The sequence below is a fragment of the Salmo trutta genome, chromosome 12 (assembly GCF_901001165.1).
Source record: "Salmo trutta chromosome 12, fSalTru1.1, whole genome shotgun sequence".
NCBI classification, from domain to species: domain Eukaryota; kingdom Metazoa; phylum Chordata; class Actinopteri; order Salmoniformes; family Salmonidae; genus Salmo; species Salmo trutta.
The window spans coordinates 30,286,499-30,310,012 of record NC_042968.1 but is presented as its reverse complement, the minus strand read 5'-3'; the positions used below and the strand labels follow the sequence as shown (position 1 = coordinate 30,310,012).

Genomic DNA, 23,514 nt, shown 5'->3' with positions numbered 1-23,514 from the left:
TCCTGTATAGCTGACAGGCAGATAAGCATTACAACTTCTACCATTTCTAAATACTGTAGTGTAACGCCCTGGCCATAGAGAGGGGTTTTTGTTCTTTATTTTGGTTAGGCCAGGGTGTTACATTGGGTGGGTGTTCTATGTTCTGTTTCTATGTGTTTGTATTTCTTTGTTTTGGGCCGTGTGTGGCTCCCAAATCAGGCACAGCTGAAGTTCGTTGTTGTTGATTGGGAGTCACACATAAGTGCATGTTTTTCTGTTGGGGTTTTGTGGGTAATTGTTTCTGTTCGTGTTACTGTGTTAAACGTGACAGGACTGTTTTGGTTGTCTGTTTATTGTTTTGTTTTGTATAGTGTTCTTGCCGTAATTAAATATATGACGAACACTAACTCCGCTGCATTTTGGTCTTCTTCCGACGACAGCCCTTACATGTAGAAATCAACATGTTGTGTCATATCAGAACCAACATGATATCTTGTATCACAGCTGTAGAGTAAATCAAGTTACCTGGTTCTACATGACCTTGTAACAGAGTGGGGGGAAGCTGGGTGAAAGGTTCAGGGCCATGGGGCGTTAAAGGTCACTATTTACAATGTCAATGAAGTGGATTATGACCCCGCCGGCCATGGTGGAATCAAGATGAAGTTACAGCGGCTCAGCCCCTTATCTACTGCCACACCAGAACAGAAGTACTATATCCCAACAAGGTGACATAAAGAAGTCCTCCTTCCTCTTTAACAGCCACTCACCTTGTGATAACGTGATTTAATTGGCTGCTTTTTTGGTTCCACTTATAGCGGCACAGTTTACTCATTTTGGGCAAGCACATTGCTCTATGCTGTCTTGCATTGATTGAAGAAGGCTTGTATAACCATTTTACAGTCATTCAGAATTGGATATTAGCGTTATAGAGCGTATAAATTAGTATAGAAACATTCGTTATGAGGGTGCTGTCCAAAATTAGCAAGAGATTGCCTTGTAAAAGGGTAAAAACGGGATGAACTCCAGAAATGTTCCTAAAAATATGTCAGTTCAATCAACAGAAATAGAAGCCGGTGAACCAACATTTCGTCTGTCTTGTATAACTATTTTGGCATGGGATTATGTTTATGTAAAGGCAGTGACACTGGTGTTCCTGAACATCATTCACAGACATCTATAAATCTGTCCAACAAGGCTACAGGACGTTAGGATCTGCTATAGATAGCCCGGTATGACGCTACGCAATACAAAAACATGCTTTTCAAACCCACCATCTGATCCAGACCATGAGGTCAACACAAATAATAACGTAACGTCTGAGTATCAGGTTTCCTCATTTATGCAATGGGATAATTATCATAAATCAGCTGTAAATTCAATATAATTACAATAATGTGATTTTCTATTTCCATAATCAGTGGGCAAAACATATGGTGTAACAAAAGCTACTATCAGGTATGAAGGTAAGACCCAGATGCAGACAACGTCGAATTAACACTTGTTTAATAATCCAACAGGGGCAAGCAATAGACATGTCAAGGCAGGCAGGGGTCTGATAACCAGAGGTGGAGCAACGGTACCGGACGGCAGGCAGGCTCAGGGTAGGCAGCGGTCAATAATCCAGAGGTGGGGCAAAGGTACAGGTTGGCAGGCAGGGTCAGGCAGGCGGGCGGGCTCAGAGACAGGACAGGTAAGGGTCAAAACCAGGAGGGTCCAAAAAAGAGAGACTGTAAAAAGCAAGCGCTGAGACACAAAACACTGGTTGACTTGACAAACAAGACAAACTGGCAACAGACAAACAGAGAACACCGGTGTAAATACACAGTGGATAATGGGAAGATGGGTGACACCTGGAGGGGGGTGGAGACAATCACAAAGACAGGTGAAACAGATCAAGGTGTCACAGCTACTTTAGACGTCCACTATACCAACGATTTATCCAAGGCAGCCTCTGTGAGGTCAAAGAGGATATCAACCAAATTTTACATAATCTGAGACCCTTGTACAATCTGTCAATCTCTCTTTCCACACATCTTGTAGAAAATCCCTTCCATTACGTCATAGGCCAGGTGTTTCAGGGTCATGTGACACGGCCTCGTGGTCTATTGGTCTATGTAGTGGTTTCACATTGTGTTGTGCTCTGATCCCAGCAGCATAGCAGCATACACACCCCTCTAAGAATGTACAGCCAGGCACAGGCTAGCCGAGGGCCTCCCTCTTTGTCCCTACCATGGCTTCTGACTGAGGGCTGTGAGCCAGCTGCTGTGTGTGTGTGTGTGTGTGTGTGTGTGTGTGTGTGTGTGTGTGTCCAGTTCATGTACGTCCGTCATCACAGGGTGGTGGTGGTGGTGGGAGCAAGCAAAAGAGTGAAATAATTCAGTTTGATAATAAGCAGAGACACACTGCATCAACCTGCTATGTAAAATACAGGGCCTGGAACTCACTGAGACACGGCAATGGACATTTTAAAAAGAGTCATTTAAAATAGCAGCGCAGGAGGCACGTATGCATGTGTAATCTGATGACTGTCTATGCAGAGTAACATGGGAGGAATTTTGATTGTTATCTTTGAACTTCATTTAAGTGTCACTCACTAAAAAATCTGGGAATTCATAGTGATAGTGCCAGTTCCGTTCCCTAATCCCTAGTGCACTGAGATGCATGTTGAGTTGTCGGTATGCTGGAGAGAATGCAAGTTAAGGTGAAAAGTGTAATGTCCTTTAGTTATTCTGATTTTGTTTTGAATTTGTTGTCCATTCATTGACTCACTAATGACCTAGAACCACACAAATGAGGCATCATGCACCACATTTTTGGAGGGGACACTGATGGCCATATGTGATTTTTTTTTTGTACATTTTGCGCAAAATGTACGATATTGTGTGTATTTTCATTGTGCTCCATCAGTTGGATGAGCAAATGGCAATGTACCACCCACACCCATAGACCTTGAAGGGACTATATAAGGCTGTTCTATTCCTATTGCTTTTCCTCTGGGGGTCTGACAGAACAGTGTCAGTCACAACACAATGAGAGCACAGGCAAGGACCAGGGTGGTCGAACAGTGTCATCACAGCTTAACCAAACAGCAGCCCAACAGATGATGAAACTCACAACTTGCACGGCAATTCTGTGAAAAACTCACTAAGAACAGCACTTGTTTACGTGTTATATCAGTAGCATAAACATATCACAGAGAAGTAACCACAGCAAAACGTTCTATTGAATTTAGACTCACATTTGTCCAGTATATATGTCATATGAAGGATCAACAAGCTTGTTGCTGTGGAAGGTCAGTCAGTGTAACCAAACACTTTTATGTTTGGAAAGTGGGAGCGATGGGACTGGATGCCTGAATTTACAGCTCTTTTAAATTGACTTTTAAGGCTGGTGTCATCATTCTGATTGACAGGGTCATATGATACTTTAGCACCACAGGCTGTATCAAGCACTAAGCATGCACGCTGTTTAAGAGAAGAAAAAGCGCAGTCACCCATTGGGCCACATGAAAGACCCTCTGCTGTTTTAGAGGGCACGTTTTCCAATGGTAACCAAGTCACAAACTCGTTGTGGCCTAACTTGCTTAACCCAATTCGTAACATTTGGAGGACAACCAACTCTTAGATGGCCTTGTGGCTTCTGACTAAGCATTGTTCCATATGGATTTATCTCCTCCACAATGCTGGAACGGATATCATCAAAACTCTTTTCTACGGATTCTGTCCCAAATGGAGTTTTCCTTGTGGTGGTGGGGTATTGTACTTAAAATGGTTCGAAGGCTAGTTTTGGAAAATGTGATGTGCTCTTGTGCCTATTTGTAGGCCTGCTATAAATAGGTTTGGCAGGGTACGCATGCTCATGTTTGATTGGAAATTGCACAGTGCCTTGAGCCGGAGAGAGTGGTGGGTCCTTATACAAAGAGACAAAAGGAAAGCTATGAATGGTGAGTTTACCTCAGAGATCTGATGGAAGATAGCTTGTCCATGAATGATGATATAATGGATGTGTTACCAACTGAACATAACAACATTACTTTGAACAAACATCTCTGTGTCTGATATCAGTCTCTATTGTATAAGGCATTACACTACAATTGATGAAGACAATAGAAGTGTTTGCTTTTTTTAAAACATGTTTTCAAGCTCATAAATATTTACCAAAAAAGGGCATCATCTTGATTTTGTATCTTGTTATTAAAAATAACTTTGTGTCATCTTTATCTCTCTTTCAGCTGCTATCGCCCAGATTTAGACCATAACAGATTACAGCCACAGAAGAAAACCTCATTTGTTTGGTGGGTGTACATCATCATCTGCTGCCTTCTCTGAGGAAGTTTCGCCTGGGAATTGAAGTTTGAAAGAGAAACTCTATCTGTTGGAGAATGAGTTCCAGGAGGCTGATGACACGCTCCTACTCTGCGGGGGACGGGAGGTCCAGCTCCCACAATGGAGATGATGTCATAGGGAGTAGCAGAGCCTGCAGCCGCAGCTATCTCTCTGATGTCAGGCCTGAAAACAGGTACACAACCCCTCAGCTCAACACAGGAAATATTACTGTACCTCAACAAGCAACAAGAAAGTTAGAATATGTTTATTACCAGATCCCTCTCCTTTCGAAGTGAAGTTTAACCATTGATTCAGCATCATTGCATTATGAGGTCTTAATAATAAAACAATAATCATTGAATTTATAATGCCCTTTTAAATTAAAATGATTGGATGGCTTGGATTGAAATGATTTCTCAGTGTGTTAGTTAGTTATAGATAGTTGTGTTAGTTATATTTACATAACATTTACATTTGAGTCATTTAGCAGACACACTCATCCAGAGCCACTTATAGTGCATTCATCTTAAGGTAACTGGATGAGTCAACCACATATCAAAGTCATTGTTGGTTTCCATGGTGTCGTTTACTGCATTTAGGACTGTTTGAATGGCCAGCTGATAGGCAACACTCACTACCGGCTTATAAAAATCTATGACCATGAAGGTCAGCTCTCAGCTCTTTATAAATAAACTGCATCTCACTGCATGAGCCTGTGTAAAGGCAAACCGTCTTCCAAAATGCATCCTACAAATACAAGAAAAGTTTATGAAAATCCAATCTTCCTACTACTGGGTATGTCTACTTATGGCCAAGTGCGTACTGCAAAACTATCAAGTCAAGTGAAAACATGTATTCTTAATTATAATTCAGAAAATATTAATGATACAGATAGTATCGTCATGTAATACTTGCTGACGTCACTTAGTGTTTTTCCACTGTCAGTGGTTTGATTTTGTTTCACTGTAGACACTAGGCAATAGTCAGTCAAAATAAAATATCAAATAAACCATGGCCTTAGCAGCACCCTATCTTAATAATCTGGCCGAGAGACTGAAATAGATGACAACACCAGACAGAGTGACTAGACCTACACTTAAACACTCTGTTTATGGCCATGATTGCAGGCATGACATATCCACCAATTAAGATGTTGCACGCTATGGTGTATGGAGTGATATTTGTTCCTACAGAAATGGAATCTGAATTCAATCATTTTCAATTCAAAATACATTTCTGAATACAAATGCAGTTTTTGTTGGCATTAATGTCACTCAGTAATGAGCCTTCAATAGCTGCATTCTGTATTGAAAGCACTATATTCATATAGAGTCATGTACAGTTGAAGTCAAAAGTTTACATACACCTTAGCCAAATACATATAAACTCAGTTTTTCACAATTCCTGACATTTAATCCTAGTAAAAATTCTCTGTCTTAGGTCAGTTAGGATCACAACTTAATTTTAAGAATGTGAAATGTCAGATTAATAGTAGAGAGAATGATTTATTTCAGCTTTTATTTTTTTCATCACATTCCCAGTGGGTCACAAATTTGGCAGACCCATTTGCGACCAAGCTTTAACTTCCTGACTGATGTCTTGAGATGTTGCTTCAATATATCCACATCATTTCCCGTCCTCATGATGCCATCTATTTTGTGAAGTGCACCAGTCCCTCCTGCAGCAAAGCACCCCCACAACATGATGCAACAACAGAACGCGTCTCCTTCCTGAGCGGTATGACGGCTGCATGGTCCCATGGTGTTTATACTTGCGTACTATTGTTTGTACAGATGAACGTGGTACCTTCAGGCGCTTGGAAATTGTTCCCAAGGATGAACCAGACATGTGGAGGTCAACAATTTGTTTTCTGAGGTCTTGACTGATTTCTTTTGATTTTCCCATGATATCAAGCAAAGAGGCACTGAGTTTGAAGGTAGGCCTTGAAATACATCCACAGGTACACCTCCAATTGACTCAAATGATGTTAATTAGCCTATCAACTTAGTGTGTATAAACTTCTGACCCACTGGAATTGTGATATAGTGAATTATAAATTAAATAATCTGTCTATAAACAATTGTTGGAAAAATTACTTGTCATGCACAAAGTAGATGTCCTAATTAACTTGCCAAAACTATAATTTGTTAACAAGAAATTTGTGGAGTGGTTGAAAAACGAGTTTTAATGACTCCAATCTATGTGTGTGTAAACTTCCGACTTCAACTGTATGTCTCATTACTGTAAAATGAATTTCATATGGACTAAAAGATGGGAATTTGATGGGAATTTGATAACCAATTTGAAAACCAATTAAATGTAATAACCAATTAAGGGCATTTGATAACCAATTAAAAGCATGACAATTGGTGATAGTTTATGTGAGAACACTTCTTAGTCCATCTTCATTCATGCCAGAACGCCTATACATTGTGCCTGATAAGCTGCTTCTATTTGCTTCCTCTCTGCATAGCTACTCCAGTCACAGCTATTCTCAATACAGGCCATCAAGGTACTGTCATGTATTTGTTTCATGAAATTCATTTCAACTAACACCTGCACTTGCTATCTTTTAGCTTTTCTTTAGCCTGGCTTATGTTGCCTCACCATAATGACATTGAGGGTGAAAGATAGAACAATGTGTGCTTGGTGAAATATGTTGGCTGATATTTGATTATAGTGATATTGGATTGCACCAGATATTGCATCACAAACTACATAACACCCATTTTGACCTCTGCAATTCTTAAGGAAAGCAAGACAATCCATGGAAATCAAATCACTAGGATATGGAATCACATTACCTTACAGTATGTAGGGTTGAGTGTGTTGATAAAAATGTCTTTATATATTTGACAAACTATTGCATTTTATATTCCATATATTTTGGCTATCTTCCATTGTCTTTATAGAAGATTACATATTTAGAAAATAGCTTTGGACCAGGTGAGAGACATTTGTTTACATTTGAAAATGTAACTAAGTGTGTTATGCAGGAGCACACTACATTGTGTTATGGCACATTTAACGGAGGAGACCCAGCCATCCTTTGAGACGACATTAAAGTCAAGAGCCGTATCTGAAACCTGTAGCATCAAGTTCACCTGTGAGGTGTCAGGTAAACTCTCCTCTGGTGTGTGAGTGGGCGCAATACGTTGTTTGTAATAGCCTACATACTTTGTTGTTGTACTTGCTAACCACTATTATCTATCTGAACATTGTACAGTAAGTGTGAAATGTAGTCTCTATAACTGTTTCTCGGTTTCTATTTGTCTTCAGGTCACCCCGCTCCAGAAGTGACATGGTATAAAGATGATTTGCAATTGGACAGATACTGTGGACTACCTAAATACAACATTTCCTGCAATGGACAAAACCATTCACTGCACATTTACAAGTATGTATCAAGATCATAATTGTCATTTGTATTGAAGATGTTAAACGTTATCATATTGATGTCAGTTTGGTTTATATTGATGCACACAAATATTATTTTCAAAATTGTGCAGCAACTGTATAATACAAGTATCTATAATTTGTTTTCTTTACAGTTGCACTATGGAGGATGCAGCCATCTACCAGGCGTCAGCCAGGAACAACAAAGGCATTGTGTCCTGCTCTGGAGTCCTTGAGGTGGGGACAATGAGTGAATACAAGATCCACCAGCAGTACTTCGCCAAAATCAAACTGAAGGCCGAAAACAAACGCAGAGAGCTGGAAGAGACCAAGCCGTGGCACAAGGAGAACCACGGGTCTCCTGGTAGTCGGCAGGAGACACTGAGGACCATCAGTCCAGACCGGTCCCAGAGGAAGCGACGGTCCTCCATGGACCCCAGCCTCAGTGCCCCCAGCTTTATGGAGGATGAAGTGGTTGAGGAGAGACCTCAGGCTCATGCTGGGGAGGCAGAGGCCAGGCTACAGGATACACCTGTGGTGGGAGAAGAAAAACGGGAATCTAACAGGGCTGTGTCTTCCAATGTCAATGGACAGGCAGCCATTACAGAAAATAGCAGCAACAAAGGCCGGACGAATGTTTACGATTCAGTGCAGAAGTCTTTTGCTCCACACACACCAAAAGCATCACTAGCCAAGAAGAAGATAAAGATCTCCAATGGAGAGGATAGTGGGATGACGGCTGATAGCCAAGCAGGGAAGAAGCCTGAGGAGAGAGGGATGAGTGAAGAAGGAGAGGTCAGTGTGACACCCTGTCTGGTTGAGTCCTCACCCTCACTGGGGTCATCAGAAGAGGCCCTGGAAGTGGAGAGTGCTGTTGAAACTTCAGCCTCAAAGACAGAGAGTGTAAAATACATGAATCAGTCTGACAGAGCCCCACTGAACAACACTGTGTCAGTAATGGAAGAAGTGAAGGTCCAAGTGAAGGAGAAAGTACCTGTACAAACTCCTTCTACTGGGCTCCTCTCTACAGGGGAAACCATCTCAGGGAATAAGAGTCAGAATGCTGCAGTGGCTCAGGTGACCCAAAAGGTTGGAAATAACAATATTATGGGGAGTCAGAGTACAGTTCCTCCTGTCACCTCATCACAACCAAGTCCTTCAGCTAAACTAAAACCACAACCAAGTCCTTCAGCTAAAATACAACCACAACCAAGTCCTCCTTCAGCGAAATCACAATCACAACCACGTCAACCAAGTCCTCCTTCTGTGACGTCACAACCACAACCAAGCCCTTCAGCAAAACCACAGCCACAACCAAATCCTCCTTCTGGGAAACTACAACCACAACCACGTCAATCAAGTCCTTCAGTAAAACTACAACCAGGTCCTTCAGTAACACCACAACCACAAACAGATCCTCCTTCTGCGAAACTACAACTACAACCACAACCACAAATACGTCAACCACGTCCTTCAGAGAAACTCCAAGCAAGTCCTTATGCGAAACCACAACCACAACAGAGTCCTTCTGCGAAACTACAACCACAACCACGTCAACCAAGTCCTTCAATGAAATTACAACCAAAACCACATCAACCAAGTCCTTCCCCAAATCTACAACCACAACCAAGTTCCTCTGTCACACCAGAACCAAAAGCAAGTCCTTCAGTAACAACTCCACAGGAGTTGAGCAACACACCAGAGGACATTAAAACCCATCAAAGCAACGTAACAGACAATAAGCCTTCTGTCCTGGAACACCTAAACAGCACCACTACTCCCCTAAAAGGTCAAACTGAATGCCCGGGGAAGGATTCAGCATCAGTGCTTGAGGTGCTAAACTCAGATACTTATTCCATCCATGGAACTGGAACTGCAGTTGAAGTTGCTGTGGAATCAGTGGAGTCAGTACTAACATCACCCTGTAAGAGCAGCGAGGCTGTCTCTGCCTTGCCTCAGCGTCTGTGTGAACAGTCAGGAGATCAGCTGTCTGTGGAGGAAACAAGCACATGCCTAAAGAATGTGTTTTTGTCTCGGCTGCCTGCGCAGCTGGACGGGGAGGTGAGTGTCTCTGCCCTGTCCCTATGAGCTCATGGAGCGCCTAACGTTTCCAAAACACACCAGCCAGATCAGATCAGTAACACTAGCACCCACAGGGCTATTATTAGACTTTACAAGTATGCCCCTCTCTGTGTGACAAGACGTATGCGTAATGATGCATGTGATGGCACGGACAGCAGGTATATTACCACTGCTACATATCGAATGGCTGAAAACATGAATATAGAAATCACAGAGTACCTCAAGGCTTCTGTTGTGCGTATGATTTGTGCAATAAGGATTTTGAGAGGTCAACAATCTTAGCTTGTTTGACAGTGTGGGGCTTTAAGGCAACTGTGAATGGTCTTGGTGGTGGAAAACACTTGGCATGAGAGTGAAAAGCACAATGGAACAGATGGTACAGCAATGATGCCTTAAAAGGTTTTGGATTGGTCCAGACATAGAGGCAGAGAGCATGATGGGTAATATTTTTGCTATCCTTGAGAGTTGAGCTGCACCGTTATCCTTGTCTTTTAGTTACGCTGTTGGTCGCAGCCATGCAAACAGAGAGGAAGATGATGTCGTTTTTTGTCTCTCATCCAAAAAGTTGTAAATCATTTTAGGCATTGATTATTTTTTCTCTCCAAAGAAGACATTTATGATTTCATACTATTTGGGCTTTTTGAAACACTGCATCCTCTACTGAACCCAAGAAAATGAAGGTATGGAAACAAAGTACTGTGAAAATAGTGCTGAAACAGACTTCTGTCCACTCTGTTCCATCAAAGCACCCCTTTGAATGATCCACATTACATTGTCTCCTCACTAAACCTAAAAATATTCCATGTTCCATGTCTGTCTGTGCTTAGTCCACTGTCATACACTCCACTGTGAACACTGTGAGAGAGAGAGAGACAGGTTATAAAGCACTTTCTTGTTTCAATGAAACCAAAGTAGGCCTACAATAGATTTTTGTACAATGTGAACCTAAGAGCATACTCTTCCTTCTGTACTTGTCATTGTAAATGTTCATGTACTCCCCATTTCAATATAATTTGTCATTTGATTCCTCAAAGGCAATGCACTATTATTTCACACAACACCATATTTTAGTTCTGTGATATTGAAATCAAAATAGATGCAATGTGAATGGTCCTTTCAGTAACTCTGGACTTATCTCATTCACTGATGGAGTGACACATAAGTCACACCGGAGCCAATCCCTCTGGTGCTAATTTCAGCTGACCAATTAGATCTGGTGCTTATTTCAAATGAGTTACATATCTCTTACTGTTATGTTTATCTAAGACTAAAGGAACATGAGCTCAGACCAGGAGTCAATCTCACAACAGATCCACATGCACTCTGCACCTGGTCGAAACATTAGACTACCTCGTCCTGTACTGTGGGACTGCACTGTGTTTGTGAGGGTATTGTTCATCTCTGTGGCTCATCAAAGGACCTATTAAGTGAAGTAATAATCATATCATAATCAAAGGAGTGCAGCTTAACAACGCTACACCACCAGTAGCACTATTAGACAGTATTCAAATCTTTCTATCTGAGGGGTTGAACCTGTGTGAATTATAGTGATTTGACTACAAGCCATAGCTGTCAAGTCAAGAACAGTTTGTGAGATAGTAACAGAGTTATAACTGGGAAACAGGATTGCTTCATCCATTGACCAAGTTCCAGTTAGTAAATATGTCTGAGCACTCAGTACTTAACACGAGAGCTCAAAATTGAAAACAAGATTAATTTGTTAGATACATTACATGACCAAAAGTATGTGGACACCTACTTGTCGAACATCTCATTCCAAAATCATGGTCATTAATATGGAGTTGGTCCACCCTTTGCTGCTATAACAGCCTCCACTCTTCTGGGAAGGCTTTCCACTAGATGTTGGAATATTGCTGCGAGGACTTGCGTCCATTAATCTACAAGAGCATTAGTGTGATCAGGCACCTGTCTTGGGTGATTAGGGCTGGCTCGTTGTCGGCGTTCCAATTCATCCCAAAGGTGTTCGATGGAGTTGAGGTCAGGGCTCTGTGCAGGCCAGTCAAGTTCTTCCACACCGATCTCTACAAACCATTTCTGTATGGTCCTCGCTTTGTGCACAGGGTATTGTCATGCTGAAACAGGAAAGGGCCTTCCCCAAACTGTTGCCACAAAGTTGGAAGCACAGAATCTAGAATGTCAATCTATGCTGTAGCGTTAAGATTTCCATTCACTGAAAATAAGGGGCCTAGCCCGAACAATGATAATCAGCCCTAGACCATTATTCCTCCTCCACCAAACTTTACAGTTGGCACTAAGCACTCAGACAGGTAGTGTTCTCCTGGCATCCGCCAAACCTAGATTTGTCGTTGGACTGCCAGATGGTGAAGCATGATTCATCATTTCAGAGAACGCGTTTCCACTGATCCAGTGTCCAATGGCAGCGAGCTTTACACCACTCCAGCCGACACTTGGCATTGCACATGGGGATCTTAGGCTTGTGTGTAGCTGCTCGGCCATGGAAACCCATTTCAGAAAGTTCCCGACGAACAGTGGCCTACCACTTCAAGGCTGAGCCACTGTTGCTTCTAGACGTTTCCACTTCACAGTAACAGCACTTACAGTTGACCTGGGCATCTCTAGGAGGGCACAAATTTGACGAACTGACTTGTTGAAAAGGTGGCATCCTATGACGGTTCCATGTTGAAAGTCATTGAGCTCTTCAGTAAGGTCATTCTACTGCCAATGTTTGTCTATGGAGATTGGATGGCAGTGTGCTCAATTTTATACACCTGTCAGCAACGAGTGTGGCTAAATTAGTCAAATCCACTCATTTGAAGGGGTGTCCATATATATACACTACCGTTCAAAAGTTTGGGGTCACTCCGGGATGCTGGTCTTCTAAGCAGAGTTGCAAAGAAAAACTCATATCTCAGACTGGCCAATAAAAATAAAAGATTAAGATGGGAAAAAGAACACAGACACTGGACAAAGGAACTCTGCCTAGAAGGCCAGCATCCCGGAGTCGCCTCTTCACTGTTGACATTGAGACTGGTGTTTTGCGGGTACTATTTAATGAAGTTGCCAGTTGAGGACTTGTGAGGTGTCTGTTTCTCAAACTAGACACTCTAATGTACTTGTCCTCTTGCTCAATTGTGCACCGGGGCCCCCCACTCCTCTTTCTATTCTGGTTAGACCAGTTTGCGCTGTTCTGTGAAGGGAGTAGTACACAGCGTTGTACGAGATCTTCAGTTTCTTGGTAATTTCTCACATGGAATAGACTTAATTTCTCAGAACAAGAATAGACTGACGAGTTTCAGAAGAAGGTTCTTTGTTTCTGGCCATTTTGAACCTGTAATCGAACCCACAAATGACGATGCTCCAGATACTCAACTAGTCTAAAGAAGGCCAGTTTTATTGCTTCTAACATAATTGCAAAAGGGTTTTCTAATGATCAATTAGCCTTTTAAAATGATAAACTTGGATTAGCTAACATTGCCATTGGAACACAGGAGTGATGGTTGCTGATAATGGGCCTCTGTATGAATACTTACACTGAGGGAAAAAAGTATTTGATCCCCTGCTGATTTTGTACGTTTGCCCACTGACAAAGAAATGATCAGTCTATCATTTTAATGGTAGGTTTATTTGAACAGTGAGAGACAGAATAACAACAAAAAAATCCAGAAAAACGCATGTCAAAAATGTTATTAATTGATTTGCATTTTAATGAGGGAAATAAGTATTTGACCCCCTCTCAATCAGAAACATTTCTGGCTCCCAGGTGTCTTTTACAGGTAACGAGCTGAGATTAGGAGCACACTCTTAAAGGGAGTGCCTCTAATCTCAGCTTGTTACCTGTATAAAAGACACCTGTCCACAGAAGCAATCAATCAGATTCCAAACTCTCCACCATGGCCAAGACCAAAGAGCTCTCCAAGGATGTCAGGGACAAGATTGTAGACCTACACAAGGCTGGAATGGGCTACAAGACCATCACCAAGCAGCTTGGTGAGGAGGTGACAACAGTTGGTGCAATTATTCGCAAATGGAAGAAACACAAAATAACTGTCAATCTCCCTCGGCCTTGGGCTCGAATGCAAGATCTCACCTCGTGGAGTTGCAATGATCATGAGAACGGTGAGGAATCAACCCAGAACTACACTGGAGCAACTTGTCAATGATCTCAAGGCAGCTGGGACCATAGTCACCAAGAAAACAATTGGTAACACACTACGCCGTGAAGGACTGAAATCCTGCAGCGCCCGCAAGGTCCCCCTGCTCAAGAAAGCACATATACATGCCCGTCTGAAATTTGCCAATGAACATCTGAATGATTCAGAGGACAACTGGGTGAAAGTGTTGTGGTCAGATGAGACCAAAATGGAGCTCTTTGGCATCAACTCAACTCGCCGTGTTTGGAGGAGGAGGAATGCTGCCTATGACCCCAAGAACACCATCTCCACCGTCAAACATGGAGGTGGAAACATTATGCTTTGGGGGTGTTTTTCTGCTAACGGGACAGGACAACTTCACCGCATCAAAGGGACGATGGACGGGGCCATGTACCATCAAATCTTGGGTGAGAACCTCCTTCCCTCAGCCAGGGCATTGAAAATGGGTTGTAGATGGGTATTCCAGCATGACAATGACCCAAAACACACGGCCAAGGCAACAAAGGAGTGGCTCAAGAAGAAGCACATTAAGGTCCTGGAGTGGCCTAGCCAGTCTCCAGACCTTAATCCCATAGAAAATCTGTGGAGGGAGCTGAAGGTTCGAGTTGCCAAACGTCAGCCAAGAAACCTTAATGACTTGGAGAAGATCTGCAAAGAGGAGTGAGACAAAATCCCTCCTGAGATGTGTGCAAACCTGGTGGCCAACTACAGGAAACGTCTGACCTCTGTGATTGCCAACAAGGGTTTTGCCACCAAGTACTAAGTAATGTTTTGCAGAGGGGTCAAATACTTATTTCCCTCATTAAAATGCAAATCATTTTATAACATTTTTGACATGCGTTTTTCTGGATTTTTTTGTTGTTATTCTGTCTCTCACTGTTCAAATAAACCTACCATTAAAATGATAGACTGATAATTTCTTTGTCAGTGGGCAAACGTGCAAAATCAGCAGGGGATCAAATACTTTTTTCCCTCACTGTATAAATACATACTGACATTTTTTTTAAACTTGTAAACACATCTGCAGGCGACAGAGCTTTGCACATTGTGGATGTGGAATGGATTTCAGTTTGTCAGAGAAAAGATCAAGCCTTTGTTGTTATTTTCATAGTCTTTAACACTTACAGCAGTCTCTTTGGTGACTTGTTCATAAGATAACGCTTTTAAGCTACACCCTGGTTTTTGATGTGTATATAACAATGATGTGTGTTTATGTGTCATGGATATGACTGCAGCAAAGTATTTACAGAATGGAAATCTGTCTCTGCTTGTATTGTGCCTCAAGGTTACACAGAACCACAGACAGACAGAGAGAGAGTGGAATGGAAGACCTGTCGGGCAAGAACCTGTAATACTAACCATCCGGAGAAAGCTGGACGGACAATCACCTTCGCCACGACAACGTTCTCCATCGTCATCGGACGGAGAAGTCACAGCAAATGCCAACAAACGGTCTCCTACTTTGCACAATCCTCCGAGCCAATCGGCCTCAGACAAAATGACGCAGGGCACACAGGATCATTCCAGGGGATCAAATGAGAGCCATACATTACCTTTTACAGAGCCACTAAAGTCACCCCTGGAAAGCCCGGGTGTTAGTGAGAAAACCTTGGGGTGTAGTGTTTCCTCAGTAGGCCAGCAAGGCCAAGTTGCGATAGCTATAAAAACCGTTGGAGAGACAGAAATACAAGTTGACATTAAAGTACGGGGAAATAATTTGGCTGAGTTACATGCACAGGGAGGCAGTTATGAGAGAAGAACTGACATGGAAACTGTTTATGAAGTTAGCAAAGTTCAGGAAGGTGAAATTAAAAGACTTACAAAAGCACCTGAAAAGAAAACCGTTGAAAGTATAGCAGTGTCTGTATGGGATGAGAACAGTATACCTGTGTTGAAGATAGCAGAATGTCAAGATCTTTGTCTAAAACCCCGCTTTCAGCCTATTATTCCAGATACATCACAGACGGTTGGCACAACAACAAGTGTCCCAAACACAAACATCTCAGAGCAACAAACAAAAGACCCAACACCTGTAGCCAAAGTAATGTCTATTGCAGAGCTTCTAAGGTCACAAATGGAGAAAAGTGCCCCTACAGAAGTAAGTCCAGTGCCACCCATTTCAGATGCACGAATTTCAGTGGCACTTATTTCAGTAGCTACCATTTCAATGCCCCTTATACAAAGTCTAAACACAGACCAACAATCTAAATGTCCCCCATCAACTGACATACAGGATGTGAGAATGCAAAGTCCAGAGTTGAGGATGGATGAGACCGAATACAGGCAGGAACCTGAGAAAGACACTTGTAAGAAGGAAACCGATAAGTCTGTCGGTTCTATTTCAGCTTCAAATGTACATTATAGATTTAATACCTCTGAATCAGAACGAGTTGAGTCCCCCATAGTTAGTCCTATGACTGAAGCTTCACCTAAAGCTTTTGTAATTCCTCCTATCTCTATTGTTGACATGGATGGCACTTTAGAGAACAGTAATCCTCCTGTATGTATAGTAATGGACATTGAAAGTGTCATGGATACAGACCAGGAGCATCTTTTGGATCATAATGCTGATATTAGTCTGGCTGCGAATAAGGATGGTCAAAAGGAGTCTTCTCTTGTTACTCCAGAGCAGAAGTCCTTGGACATTACAGTTCCTCCTACATCCATCTCATCTGTTACCTTCACTGCAGAGAAACAACAAACACTAGAAAATACAGTCAAAGGGATGGATTCTTCACACTCACTGCCTCCAGTGTTCAGCAGTCAACATGGCAGAGACAAAAGGTGTGCTTCTCCCATTTCGGAGCATTCAACAGAATCTAGTTCACTTCCTAGTGCCACTGAGACCCAAAGTTTTTCTACAAAAAATACAGGATTTACAAACAACATTGCAACCCCAACATTGCAACCTGTCAGTGAAAAACGGAGAGACTCTTCACCAGACACTGGTATGATTTTAGGTCTTAGTGAAGCATGCAAACCTGATGTTCCTCAGACTGTACGAAGGTTTGATACCAAGGGTTCCCCAAGTAGTGAGACACAAGGGTCCGTACCTGTTCCTACCATTCCTTTGGATAGCAAAAGCTCTCCATCCAAGGAGGTGAAAGTTGAGGAATATTCAAAGCCAGACTCTTCAACATCTGTCTCAGTCACTGAAAGCAGTACTGGCCTGCTGAAGGGATCAGACAGTGTGTCCCCCATGCCCTCAGCCACCCCACAGGAGCTGGCCTCCGGCGCTAGACGCAAAATCTTAATCCCGAAACCCAAAGGAGAGGACCCTGAAGCTGTTGCTTCACCCACTGACACCCAGAACCCCCAGAGAGAGGAGGTCCTCAGGATGAGCTCCAGGCTATCCCCAGAGTCCTCCTCTCCCATGTCCCCTGGTCTGTCCCGCAGGTCGCCCCTGCTGCAGCCCCCCAATGGCCAGCGCACCCCTCCAACAGAGAGACGCTCCCCACTGCTCAGTAGGAGGAAGTTGGCTCCAACACCAGAGACCCTCAAACAGAGTCAGGAACCTGCCCTGGAGACAACCGACACGACCAAGACTGAGGAGAAACCAGCTGAGAAGGACAAGCATAACCCGTTCAAAGGTAAACTCCTTTCAAGATATATCAGCTTAGTGTAAAAAAAAGGGGTGGCTGATGTTGGCATACTTTTAGAGAGTAGCTAGTCTTATTCAATTAAATTAACCATTGGAGTCAGTGTAGTTTCTTTGGCTAAGCTCCAGTAGGGAGTGCTGTCGAGAGCCTTCGTGCTTCCTCTGTTTGCTTTGACACTGTCACGAGATGGAGCGTCAGTTATAGATATAGAATTAATAGAACTGGCTTGCACCCTCTAAACCTGGCAATTTGACTGGGGATGCCTGTTCTATTCATTCTGTTTCTATGGGGCCAGCTACTTGTCAGGTGGGATTAAATGGAGGCTTAACTGAAATAGTATCCATATTACTTAAAGTTAGGAAGCTGAAACATAAGAAAGTGTTTATCTTTACCTAGTTGTGCCTGTCTGTCGGGAGTCCCTCTCTTACTGGCACTAATCTCTCTCTCTCCCCTCCTCTCTTTATCTCCCCCCTCTCTCTCCAGCTCCTCAGGTCATCAGGAAGATTAGAGGAGAGCCCTTCTCAGATGCGGCAGGACATCTGAAACTGTGGTGCCAGTTCTTCAATGTTCTTAGTGACTCCACAATTAAGTGGATCAGGGATGAGGTGGAGATCGCTGAGGTTAAAAGAAGGTGAGTCCTCCATGCAGGCTGCCTTGACGTAAAATGCTGTTGCCAAAATTTGGAAAATAGTGTTCATAAAAGGGATTCAACAATAAAATAATCATGATCAAAGACGGTTTTCCTGATGGCAACAATGTAAAGGGGTTGTAGAGACACCATGTGGCTGAGAAATTCTTTAGTTAGATCTTTCTGAAACTTTATTTTGCTGTTCTGCATCCCTGACTCCTATGTGTTTCCCAGTGCAGGAGATGAGACTCAGGTAGCGTTGGCTATTGTCCAGACATCCAGCAGAGACTGTGGAGTTTATGGCTGCACCATCACTAATGAATACGGGACAGACACAACAGACTTCCTACTGAGTGTTGACTGTATGTACACTAGTGTCTCAGTTCAATCTCTGAAGTTTGACTTGTTTCAACACGTTATCTCCTATATCTTTATATCTCTTATTTTTCATTCTGTTGACTAGAATCAATTTTTTGCAGTACTCTCTGGCGTGTTTTATCTCCTATATCCTTCAAGTTCAATTTGTCACATGCACAAGTACAGTGAAATGCTAAACTTGCAAACCCTTCCCAATAGTGCAGTATTCAATGTCAAAATAGTATAAAAAAACTGAAGAAATAAGAAATAAGATAGGAAGCAAAATAAATTGAAGAATGTAAGTTATATACTGTCACGACTTCCGCCGAAGTCGGTCCCTCTCCTTGTTCGGGTGGCGTTCGGCGGTCGACGTCACCGGCCTTCTAGCCAACGCCGATCCACTTTTCATTTTCCATTTGTTTTGTCTTTGTCTTACACACCTGGTTTCAATCCACCAATTACTTGTTAATTATTTAACCCTCTGTTCCCCCATGTTTGTTTGTGAGTAATTGTTTATTGTTTTGCGGTCCGTATGTGTGGCCTTGTATTTTATTACGACGTGTATTGGGATATATTTGAGTAAAATTGCTTTCATTACTCATTTCTGCTGTCCTGCGCCTGACTCATCTCACCAGCTACACACAGATGCTTTACATATACCGGGTCAATGCCAGTACCACATTTACAATGTGCAGGAATACTGAAGTAGTTAAGGTTGATATGTACATGTAGGCAGGGATCAGGAGAACGTGACTGGTAGCAGGTTTAATAATAATAGTAAACAATATGGCAGCCGTATAAGTGGAGGGTGGGTGTGTGCATGGTGGTGAGTGTGTGTGGGTGTTAGTGTGGGTGTGTGAGTGTGCAAGAAAGTCAGTGTAGGCGTGATAGGTGGATATACATAAACTGGGCTGAAAAGTGACTGGTAGCAGGAATATATAAATACTTAGCATCTCGCAAGCTCTTATTCTTTCTACTCTGTCTTTTTTGCAGTACTCTCTGGCATGTTTCTACGTGAGGATCAAGAAGGTAAGATTACATTTGTCTATTATTTGTTAGGATTTAATTGGTGTTTAATACTGTGCAGTCACACCCCATCATTTGCCTTGCGAGGCACCTGATCCCCAAGCTTACATGAATGGTTAGCGCCGTTCAACTAGCCATTCATGTAAGCTTGCAGGATCAGGTGGCTCACGATGCAGCCTCATAATACCACTTCCAGTGCATTATATTTGATGATGTTACTATCTTTCCTCTCTACAGTGGGAGAGGAGATAGAGATGAGTCCACTACTGTTCACCAAGGGCCTGGCTGACTCTGGCGTCTGGGGAAGTAAGTTCTTTGGGCGTATCATGATGGAGGAGGCCCATATAGGAGAGGGCTGCTCCCACAAGGCCTGCAGAGTGAAGGTAATCTATGGGCTGGAGCCAGTGTTTGAGTCTGGGGCCACATGTTACATCAAGGTGAAGAGCCCCATCGCCTACTACGGAGCCAAGGAGGAGAGCAACCTGGTCGAGAGGAACCTGGCAATCACCCAACAGGTGAAGGGTTTTACTTATTTTACATAAAGTAAATGTTTAAAGAGAATCAATGGAAATTGGGCCAATGTAATTATATTATTGATGTTATGAAAGGAATCACAAAAACATTTAGTCAAAGCTCTGATCCCTAACCCAATTAAAGTTTTTCTGTCTGATCATGAATGCAATCTTCTTTCCAAAAGGAATGTAGAATTCAGAACATCGCTCGTGAATACTGCAAGATCTTTGCTGCGGAATGTAGGGTGATAGGAACCTTTGGAGAAGCGCTGGAGTGAGTGAGATCATCAAAATGATACAAACTTACACATAAAAACAATGTTTTCTCATATTATTTCACTACTTTGTTTAGTCTTCTGTCATACCACAGTGTGTGTATGTTCTTGGTTACACAGAGTGATCCCAGTCCACCTTATGTATCGGCCTGCCAACAGCATTCCCCATGCTACGGTGGAGTCTGGTCTGAAGGGGGTCTATCTGAGGTACTGTCTGATGGACGCTACAGGCCGGCTGGTCATGAGAACTGGCTCAGAGGCGGCACTGAAGTGTTGTGCTCTGCAGCACTGGATCCTCCAGTGGACCAATGGAAACCTGCTGCTCACTCGGATGGAAGGTACAGTGTCCATAGTCTCGGATGACTAACTCTACCAGGACAATGCTTTGGCTGAATAACAGAACAGGTGAAATGAACTGTAATTGTGATTGTGCTGCAGGTGTTGACTTCAAGATCACAAATGTTGGAATTTCCATCAAATCGAAAGGGTTGGTAGGCCTATAATTTATTCTGTTGTATTTTCTGAACATTGTGTTCTAGAGATATTCATGACTACATAGACCATTTACAATTACAATACTGTAATAACAAACTCTGGCACGAAGCTCTGTCAACAAACTGTTCCTTTACTCATCTGCAACATTGAATCTATTGTTATTATTCCAGGTACCAAAGTCTCACGATCACAGAGAACCCCAATGTGTTTGAGCAGTTTGTCTCTCAGCACCAGTGTAACTTCTACTGCGGCCTCCTCAGCCTGAGGTCCCTGAAGACACAGGACTCCCTGCAGACCCCAGCCAAACCCAAGGGCTCCAGAAGCCCCCTGCTCCACCGCAAGATGGGCGGCTCCTCCAGGTATGAACCACTGCCATTGTGCCCTTCAGCAAGGCACTTAAAGGACAACTCCACCCAAAAACTATTGTTTGGTATTTGTTTCATTAGTCTTTTGTTGATATTGTCCCAAAATGTTTTGCATGTCAGCAATCAAATTCAACATGTGTAACGTTCAAAATACAGAAATCTGTCCCGATGTAACGGTCGTCGAACAGTCTTGCAGGCAACACACAGCTATGCAAAAAATTTTTTTTAAATAAAAATAAAAAATAAAAACAACCTCCCACAATTCCCAAAACAAACATACTCCTAATTATAGGACCTTAAATCAGAGGCAACGATAAACAGCTGCCTCCAATTGAAGGCCCCAATCCCAAATACCTAAACATAGAATTAAACACCCTAGAACAGACATAGAAATATACAAACATAGAACATAGACCAAAACCCCGGAATACATGAATCAAACACCCCTCTACATAAACACACACCCCGAACCATATAAAACAAATACCCCCTGCCACGTCCTGACCAAACAATAATAACAAATAACCCCTTTTCTGGTCAGGACGTGACACCCGAATAATGCATTTTGCATCATATGATGCAAACGCAGCATCAGAGGATGCAAAATGCATCATTCAGGCAATATTTCTGTATTTTGAAAGTTACATATCTTGAAAACTTGATTGCTGACATGCAAAACATGTTGGTACTATATCAACAACGGACTAATGAAACAAATACCAAAAGATAGTTTTAGGATGGAGTTTTCCTTTAACCCCCAAATCCTCTCCATCCAAGGGTGCTGCGCTGTGGCGGACTCTGTAACCTCTCAACATGTGTGTCTAGGGGTGTTATTAAAAAGGTAGAAGTCAAATTTCTGTGCTAGCCAAATTGATTAATAAAGTACCTATTCTATTCAGTCCCCAGCCCTCCAGGAAGGCCACAGGAAGCCCCCGGCTGATCAGAAAGCTAGCACAGCCAGAGGACAGCAAAGCCACCGCCAAGCACAAGGCCGTTGATGTCCCCAATGTTGTCCGAAGTTAGAATGGCTTCATCGGCCGTAGAAAGCAAGCAACTGCTTTTCTCAATAAAGAGAATAAATACTGAACCAGATATGGAATTACTGCCAGACTTGTCCTCCCACCTACAGAGCTTTCTGGGAGCTGGGAGCCGGTCTGGGATCAAAGGCTGGTGACCCCTCCTCCAAGCTGTGACTGACTGACTGACTGACTGACTGACAGACAGACAGACAGACAGACTGACAGACAGACAGACTGACAGACAGACTGACAGACAGACAGACAGACTGACAGACAGACAGACAGTGACAGACAGACAGACTGTGACAGACAGACAGACAGACAGACAGACACAGAGCCCTGGGTCCCCAAAGAAAGATGAGATCAGAAGGAGAAAGAGAAGGCCAGGTGAAGGAAGAACTTGAATGTTTCCAGAAATGACAGAGGCTTCATCCACATCTTTTAATGAATTCTGTGTTAAAATAAACAGTGAAATGCCACCTCGGTTTTAATGGGCATGTCGCCTCTGTTGCCAGAATCGGAGATAATGAAATGAATGACTACACTAGTATGTCCTTCAAATTATTAAATTACACATTAATTTCACTAATGAATACATTCTTAATTTATTAAGTAGATCACATAAAATTTTAGGCTAAAGCTTTCACATTATACATGGTAGGCTACCTGGATTCCTATTGCATATTAGTGATAATTCGGAGTAGTAATTCACAGTAGTAATTCACAAGGTTAGCACGCCAGCTCGATTCAGGTCCCAACAACATGAACATCTAGGGAAAATACATTTAAAGGGATTGTTGAGGAGTTAAAGGTTATCTTCAATGGTGCACAGTGCTTAGGATAATAGTTCTGTTAAGAAAACTATGCCCTAAGAATGTACCATATATTGTATTCCATGACACTGTGAATAAATACGTGGTGCTTTTTATACTGTAAATGTGCCTATGTTTTCATGTTGCAGTGTATGACATTCATAGAAAATGCTCACTGGATGCAATGGCTGTAAATTAAAATGAAATATATTGAAATTAACCCTCTTATTGACCAGGGTGTGTTTTTCTCAAGGAATTTTTGAGTGCTATCCTGGAAACCATTTGACATGTAATGTATCTCAGTCATAAATAATGCAGGAAATGTACCACTTGGGTAATGATTTACCTTGACTACATATCCATAATCTATAAGCATTTCATGAATGTGTTATAACAGATCCCAACCACATTATTAAAGGTTAATTCAATATATCCATAGCCTATCTATAACTTAAGTAATGTCATGCTATACAAGAGCTCATATTTAGGTATCTTAATAGATCCTCATTAC

General features: G+C 42.4%; 1 protein-coding gene across 3 annotated transcripts; it reads left to right on the top strand.

Annotated features, from left to right (window-relative positions):
• The first annotated feature begins 3,343 nt into the window (after positions 1-3,343).
• LOC115203330 (alpha-protein kinase 3) lies at positions 3,344-23,228 on the top strand. Of its 3 annotated transcripts, XM_029767930.1 has the most exons (16): positions 3,344-3,922; positions 4,211-4,497; positions 6,778-6,816; positions 7,301-7,422; positions 7,584-7,701; positions 7,856-9,761; positions 15,201-17,505; positions 17,998-18,145; positions 18,377-18,504; positions 19,493-19,528; positions 19,763-20,040; positions 20,223-20,311; positions 20,433-20,650; positions 20,751-20,799; positions 20,978-21,166; positions 22,072-23,228. In XM_029767930.1, exons 2-16 carry the CDS (start codon positions 4,361-4,363, stop codon positions 22,193-22,195), a joined length of 5,886 nt encoding a protein of 1,961 aa, XP_029623790.1. In that variant the 5' UTR covers positions 3,344-3,922; positions 4,211-4,360; the 3' UTR covers positions 22,196-23,228. The 3 variants fall into 3 exon arrangements, with proteins under 3 accessions (XP_029623790.1, XP_029623791.1, XP_029623793.1); XM_029767931.1 differs by lacking the exon at positions 6,778-6,816 and having other exon boundaries at positions 3,346-3,922; XM_029767933.1 differs by lacking the exons at positions 19,493-19,528; positions 19,763-20,040; positions 20,223-20,311; ... (2 more) ...; positions 20,978-21,166; positions 22,072-23,228 and having other exon boundaries at positions 3,347-3,922; positions 18,382-18,504.
• The last annotated feature ends 286 nt before the right edge of the window (positions 23,229-23,514 follow it).

Bases quoted from the DNA above. Each gene is read 5' to 3' on its own strand.
- LOC115203330 (XM_029767930.1), top strand. From the start codon at position 4,361: ATGAGTTCCAGGAGGCTGATGACACGCTCCTACTCTGCGGGGGACGGG. The intron at 6,817-7,300 runs GTACTGTCATGT...TGTGTTATGCAG, and splicing joins TCTCAATACAGGCCATCAAG to GAGCACACTACATTGTGTTA. The intron at 20,312-20,432 runs GTGAGTGAGATC...TTGGTTACACAG, and splicing joins ACCTTTGGAGAAGCGCTGGA to AGTGATCCCAGTCCACCTTA.